General features: G+C 42.8%; 1 protein-coding gene across 1 annotated transcript in view; it reads left to right on the forward strand.

Moving 5' to 3' along the window:
- ADAMTS2 (ADAM metallopeptidase with thrombospondin type 1 motif 2) overlaps positions 1 to 7672 on the forward strand; it is a 236872-nt gene that overhangs the window by 222736 nt on the left and 6464 nt on the right. Inside the window, exons 20-22 of the mRNA XM_014521388.2 lie at positions 2012 to 2019; positions 2351 to 2357; positions 6172 to 6379. Coding sequence (XP_014376874.2) covers positions 2012 to 2019; positions 2351 to 2357; positions 6172 to 6379 — 223 coding nt within the window. The remainder of the gene's footprint in view (positions 1 to 2011; positions 2020 to 2350; positions 2358 to 6171; positions 6380 to 7672) is intronic.

The following is a 7672-nucleotide window of genomic DNA, read 5'->3' on the forward strand; positions in this document are numbered from 1 at the left end:
GCACTGCCGTCCATCCGAATTGTTCACAGCCCAGAGCCAGCTGCTCACAGTTGTAGTAGACTGGAACTCAGCGCGTTCGGCTTATCCCCAAGCACCTTCCCCCCGCTGACGCTGGGCCCTCATCCTTCTTTATACGCAGTGATGTGATATCATTGCTAACGCATTGCTTAGCGAAATGCTGTTGCTAGGAACAATGGTTCTGAAATAGGTTGAATTGGAAAAATACCGCTGCAGTGATCCAGGCACTTGTGCTTGTCCCCATCTCTTGGAAATCAAAATCAAGAGTGAAATTAGATAGAAATTATATTGGTTTTCAAAGTATGAAGTTCAAATTATGAAGTATGAATTTAAGCATCTAAAACCAAAATGGATAGAGAGGTATTTTGGGAACAAATGTCATCCCTTACTCTAGTGCAAACACCAGGAAAGCTCTCAGCATATTTTTTAAGATGAAAACATGGGGAAAATAGTTGGCTCGTGCAACTAACTGTTTGAAACATTTCTACTGACTTTTATTCCATTCCCAGCACCACAGGGTAAGGGGTTGTTATTCACGCTTCCATGTTTTACATAGTGGATTGTTATGGATATATTTATTCACATTTTACAGGTGCTTTTTTGACTGGCAGCAAGTTAACCCTGTCACATGTAGGACTCACATATTGCCCCTGTTGCTACCGCAACACATAAGGAGTAAGTTGATCTACAGCTTTTATCTCTGGGAACCAAGTCTAGATTCCAGAAAATGTCATAAATAACTAAAGAGTACCAGCCAATATTTCATAAACCCTGCCACGGGAAAAGCGAAGAGATGGAGAAGCCAAGAACTGTGCTACATGAACACAGCAAAGATCAGGGCTTAATATATTTACCAGAATTGAAGCAATGACCTAGTAATAATAATGATGGGTCTCTGGAGAAGGCAGAAGTCTTCTATTACTTAGTTACAAACGCCCCTCTGGCTAGCAAAACTATGAATTAAAATAAATGGCAGTTACAGATGTACATGAGCCAGGGCTGGGATGGTGTGGGTGCTAAGGCACGTGGTTGACAGCCCAAAGGTTAAGGCCGTAGCAGAAGGGCTCACAGCGCAGCCTGGCAGTTTCCAATGAATCTTTGAATTCAGCTAAATACCTTGTCACAAGGATGCAAAAAAGGAAACATATTTGAGCCACAGCATCCTGACACAAGTTTTAAAGACTCTGAATTGGGGTGTGCCTGATTTTGGAGTATTGCCATAGCCCGCTATGGAAAAATGGTCAGCTTCAAAATTTAGATCTGGGTCTGGGTCCTCACCCGCAGGGTCTGGCAATCCTGTGATGCAGGGGTTTGGTTAGGGATCCTCTTTAATTAGATTAGTTTTACTCCGCCGGTTTATAATTTGGCCTTGGAAGCACCAAGGATTGACCTTGTCCTGGGTGGGCATGGATTCATGTCGGGTCTTTCCAAACAGAATATTTTCCAAACAGGTCACACCAGCCTGACCTCCTCCCCCTCAGTCACGGAAAGGCAAATCTTGGAGAGGCATCCTTAGCATTGAGCACTACAGGCAGGATTAAGGGAAGCAGAAAAAAACCAACGCTGTGAGGTTCTGCTCCCTCGCACGATCCCTGGAGCATCTTTGTCCCAGAAATCACTTTAGACAAAATGACCTTGTGCTTTGAGGAGCTTGCTGTGTTCCTCTGGGCCAGCTCATAAAATCACAGGCGTTTGCAGAGGAAATTGCTATACAAGGATATCCGTCCATCTTCAGGTCCCCGCAGGATGCCTCCCTGCAGCATATTTTCTCCTGCTTGGTGCAGGCGAAGTTTTGAAGTGTCCCTAACAACAGGAGTCCTTAGCAAAGCTGCTCTCCGGTGCCGCACCTCTCAAGTGTAGATTGAAAAATGCCCTAAATTTATTTTGTTTAAATTAAATCCCGTTCTGCCAGGTTGTACCTGCCATCCGCATTAAATGCAGCTGCTTCATCTTCAGAGACTGTGATCTGTAAATACGTATAGTCTGTTATCACGTGTACCAGTCAACGTATAACTAGTCTCAGATTCCCACCAGGTCCTGGTCACTTTTGTTGCTCTCTGACTAAGCTCCCTCCAGTTTGTCTCTACAGCCCTTGGGAAGTTGTGCCCCAAGTCGAATGCTATATTTTAGGTGCAGTCATGGTGGGGGTTTCCAGACGGGTCTTATTGCCAATGGTAGGTAGTTTCAAGTGTACTTCAATCCCATTTTAACTGCCCAAGATGCAAATCCCCCAAAGTATTTAGACACCAAATTCATCTGAGCCCAACTCCCTTGAGCTATGTTTGAAAACGGGACATAAGGGCCTTTGGGTAAAATTTTCTCAAGTAGCTAGGTCCGATGTGTTGTTCTGTCTCATCTTGAGCTATTTCCACAATGCTGCTTCCCAGCTTTCCTCTCTGACGGTGTTTGTGCTTCAGATGGCTCTTCTCCAGTTGCATTTTCTTGGACTTTTCCAGGATGAATGTCTCTGTTTTCTCCCCACGTTTCTAATCTCTGTCCCAGTGTCTTATTTCTCTGTGCTACCTGATCCTAGCATCGCCCGTCATTTTAGCATTAACAGGCGACTATCCGAACATCAGCAAGACTCCCCCCCGGAGGTGGTGCAAGCACCTACCCTGGACTCTTTTAAGAAACATTTGGCCGTTTATCTCGCTGGGACCCTTTGACCCCAGCTGACTTCCCGCCCCAGGGGCAGGGGACTGGACCCGATGATCTTCCGAGGTCCCTTCCAGCCCTGATGTCTATGAATCTGTGAAGGAAATAGCCATTTCAGTCAAGATATTTTATAACTGAATATCCTCCCATCAGCTCATTTTTAGCTGCAGGATTTAAAGGAGTATTTCCAAAAATGCCCTCGGGATAGCTAGTTTATTTACAGAGCCCCTTTCTTTATAATCCGAGCGTTGCAGCACTCAGTTTTACAGTGGTTATGTTGTCTTCGGCCATGACATGAGGGGAAATGTCACTTCTGCTCACAGTGAGCTGTGATTTCTGTTACAACTCTATTAAGATATTACTTTGTCAGCAAAATGTAGTTTGATCAGCTCTATATCTAAGCCTCAGCTTCAAGCTTTGCTTCCCTGTGGAAAGAAACCACTTCCTCTCTCTAATCTTCCCGGCGGTGAGCCCAGTGCGGAAACGGTATCTCAGAGCGGACCAGACTCTGGATCCAAGAGAGATGGGCACATTCAAAGCATCTTCCAAAATGTTTCAGGGTATTTTAAGGTTATTTTCTCTCCTTTGTGACCCTAGTCGCCTGCCCCACCCTTCCCTCCATGGAGCAAGAGGCGATACTGGGGCCTTGGCCTGGGTTGCAATAGTGCTAATTCTGAATTCACTAGAGAAAGTATGCCTCTCCTCTGTCCGTTATGGATTTCCTTTTACCATTAATGGGAGCTATGTATTTGCATCAAGAGGGGAATATGTATCTGTAAGAGTCTGCATATTATCATCCCATTGTAACTGTGCTGCGTACGTGCTTTGTACAATAGTGAATGCTGAACAGAGCAAGATGTTTAGAGGTTAATATTCCATTTTTTTTTACAATATTACTGCAGGGGTTTAGAAGGCTCCTAAGAGAGAATGGATATATTGCTTTGAAGCCTTCATAATTGCCTAACAAACAGCTTGGCTCTTGTCTTTGGTCTTCTGGCAAATTAGGCCATATTTTTCATGGTCCTTCTAGGTGGTTGGTGGAACTGTCGCCCTACGTGAAGCAGTAAACTCATCTGTAAGAATTACTGCTACTCTTTCAGCATCTGCTATCAACAGTTGTTTCAGTGGTTTATCTCCCTGTTGGTTTCAGCATGAATTATTTAGAGGTTTACAAATAGCTACTGTTAGGGAAGCTGCAGGGAAATTGTTCTTTTAAATTCAGAGCATCTGCAAAATATACATCTGGCAAGGCTGGTATCCAGAGACCTAATGCAGAACTGTTGTATTGTACTCTGCAGGTAGAGTTACTTGTCCTTGCACGAGAATATTTGCAAGCCAGTATTTAATATCTGAAACTTGCTTAGAACCTTACTTGTGACCTCTGATTCCCAGGGTGAATGGTATAGAGCGGGGGAAAATTGCAGGCCATGATAATCTTTTCAAAAGCATCTAGATTTACAAAGCTAGCTAGGTGCCAGGAAGACTTTGCAAAGTGCTTACCTGGATTAAGCACCTAAGTCCCACTGGCTTTCAATAAAAGCTAGCTTGATACTGTACGCTGATAAGATGCCTATCTGCTAATAGCTTTGTAAGTCTAGTCTTGCGTTCCACTGGAAGCCAATATAGCCTAGTGAATAAGTCGGTGGGTATGTCTGCACATGCACTTCAATGTGCAATAAACTATTTTACTGCTATTAGTGTCATATAAAACCCCATGAAATTACACTAATGCACAGTAAAGTAGCCCACTGTGCATTACATGTCACTAAAAAAGTGCAAGCATGCTACTCTGCATTAGCGCAGCCTAACGCACATTAATTTAGTACTTCACACTGGAGGTACTACACTTAATGTGCATGAGAAAAGGCACATTAATGCACATGTAGATACGCCCAGTGGGACTTACCTTCTTAATTTGCTTAGGTATTTTTGATTTTGGTCATTGAGGGTCTTTCCAGAATGTCACCATGAGATGCTACTTTACCTAAGTGGCCGGATGCTTTGGTTTTTGGATTAGAAATAGCAATGCTCCCAACAGGAGCCTGTAATGAGAAGGTAGGACACAATTCTCACCCCTCTAATTCCAAAAAAAAGAGAGTGCACCTACATGGAAATACTCCTGGTAACAGGATGTGGCCAGTTTTGTACAGAGCTATGCTTATGAAAAATAGCTTTCCAGTTTTGACCATATACATTATATGGGATAATTGGGATCTGTCTGAAGATATTCACAGAGTTTATAGCAATGGTCTTCAAGGAACAAAAGGGGTTAGGTGCCCAAATATCCCTGAAAATCAATATGAATGATGTGTTTTGAGTCCTTTAGTCTGCCTGAGAACTCCAGTCCCAACTTTTACATGCACTCCTTTAAAAGACCAACTTCTAACCAAGAATACATTAAACAAAGTAGGGTTATAGTAAAAAAATTATCTCAGTGATAAAGAAAACCTAATTAATACTGTCCTAGTTAGAAAGTTAAGTTTGCAAGGTGCTATCTTGTATAGTTGGGAGAGAGATAAGACAAGCCTTTGGGCTTCAATTGCCTTTTATCAATTCTGGAAAAGAATCAGAGTCCAAGCTAAGTAAATGTTGCAACAATTGCCTTAGTTCATAGCATCTGACAAAGTAAGCTATTGCTTATGAGAGCTTAGGCTTCTCTGAATTAATTAGTCTATGCAATACCATGCTGCTCTGCCTTCAGTGTAATCTAATTATGTTAATGAATATGACCACGTGAAAAAGAAGTAGGCAGTTATCGCCTACAGAGCAGAGAGAAGTGAAAGGAGGGAGAAGTAAGTTAAAATGGGCCGCAAAACCTCTGCGTCTTCAGTCCATGGTTTTTGGTGCCTAGTAACATTTTAAACAAAGTTTATGACCAGTCAGACTATGGCTAACTCTTGACAATCAAAGGAATTCAGTGTTCAAGCTTCCCTTATATAAAGACGTACAAAACTTACTTTTATGGGGTATTCGTTCAAGGTCCTTTATAACACAGATCTGCCATAGCATGAACTACAAGCTGCTGGATCTAAAATATTAAGTTAATGAAACAGATTCCTCCTGTTCAGTAACCTAGCGTGGGATGTTAAGGCATCATAAATCAACCCTAACGACAACGGCCAGAAGTGCCAGCACCGCGACACAAGGCTCCATGTTGCATCCTCTTTTCAGAATAGGAGACACTGCTTGGACATATTTAGCCACATGGGTCCAGCTTCTTTAACGTATTTTAGGTGCCTAACTCCTCCTGAGGGATTAGATGGGAGTTAGACACTTAAGTCCTCAGATTTGGGTCTTTTAGGTGGTTTCAGCATTATGGCTGATTTAGCCTTCTCAGAACCATTAGTTTTTTTCATTCATTGCTTTCATTTACTTGAGCAAGACTAAGATCAACCTTCGGGTAAACTTAAACTTTAAGTTCTCTTTCAATAAACAGCTTTAACACGACTAATGTTAGTGAGGATTGTGCCTCACTCGTCTTGTTTTTCTTTAAACCAGATGGGTTACAGGAGAGTGGGAGCCCTGCAGCAAAAGCTGCGGAAAAAATGGCTATCAAGTCCGTTCTGTACGGTGCATCCAACCGCTGCACGACAACACCAATCGCTCGGTTCACACCAAATACTGCAACAACGATCGCCCGGAGGGCAGGAGGCCCTGCAATCGAGAGCTCTGCCCTGCACAGTGGAGGATAGGACCCTGGTCGCAGGTAAGCCTCCGTCAGCTTTGCAATGAGATTGTGTAAGGTGGGAGGAAGAGTCTTCAGCAGCTTGTCCTGTCTAGCCACCACCAGGCATTGAGTTGGCCAACCTTTGCTTACCTACGTGGAGGGCACGCTCTTCTCACCAGGAGAGGCCAGGTAAGTGGGGACAGCAGGGGAGACAGCCCGCGGCGTCATCCTGAAGGGATGCTGGTTGACGGCATGGAGCCAAGAGTTTCTGGATGTGGTGTCAGCTGCAGGAAGGAACGAAGCAGCAATTCCGGCCTCTCCGGCCTCTTTGCCACCTGAACTCTTCTGCTAGATTGACCTAATTTGATGAAAAGTCCAGCATTTTGTTGGTTGTTTGATTTGGGTTTTTTTGGTTATACAAGTTGCACACCACCCCCCTCTGCCCCCCCTTAAAGTAAGCACTACAGCCAGGATGGTCAAAAGCTGGGCATCCAAGCCTCGCTGAAATGAAATGGGAGTCAGGCATCTTAATTTAAGAAATGCCCCTGCAGGGTGAGGGAACAGTTTAAGTCTGATAAAGGTTTTCTAACTCAGAGCAAACAGACAGGAGTTCCTCTCCCTTGCTACTTTCTCATATGCCAGGAATCCAGCAAAGTGCAAGGAGTCAGGAGACCTAGTTCTTCCACTCTCTTGCTGTTTGCCTTTGGGCAAGCCACGTAGTCTCCTTGTTCTTCGTTTCCCCCTTGCAAAGCATTTACGTGCACCAGGAAGTCTTGGTCTGTTCATGTCGATAAATACTCTGCCATCCCCAGATAGCGAGCAGGGAGTAAGTGCTGTGCCACAGCATTGCATTCAACTGTTCCTGTTGGGAGGTTTGGTGTCTTTCCAGTTGGTTGTGCACGTCTTCATGATGCTGCTTCAAAGAGGGCCTGTGTTGTAGCACAACATTCACATGTTAGAGCTTTACCATATAAATAAGACCTGAAGAATTCATCCTGAATTTTAAATATTAAGAATTAATACGTAATACTTAAGTATTAATTATTATTATTATCATTACATTTATTATAATATGTAATATATAATGCATTATATATAATAATATCATTATATATTATATATTTATTATTGATTGTTATTACTTAATTGCTTAATTATTAATACTTAACTTAATACTTATTAATACTTAAGTATTAAGTTTTAAGAATTCATCCTGAGTTTTAAGTATCACAATTAATACAGTTTAAGATACGTGTGAGGAAGCAATGTCTTGCATTGCAGCAGTTTTCATGTGTGACTTAATGTGCTTCCCACCATAAAGATTTTACACTC

This window comes from Alligator sinensis, unplaced genomic scaffold (genome assembly GCF_000455745.1).
Source record: "Alligator sinensis unplaced genomic scaffold, ASM45574v1 scaffold741_1, whole genome shotgun sequence".
In the NCBI taxonomy this organism is placed as follows: Eukaryota; Metazoa; Chordata; order Crocodylia; family Alligatoridae; genus Alligator; species Alligator sinensis.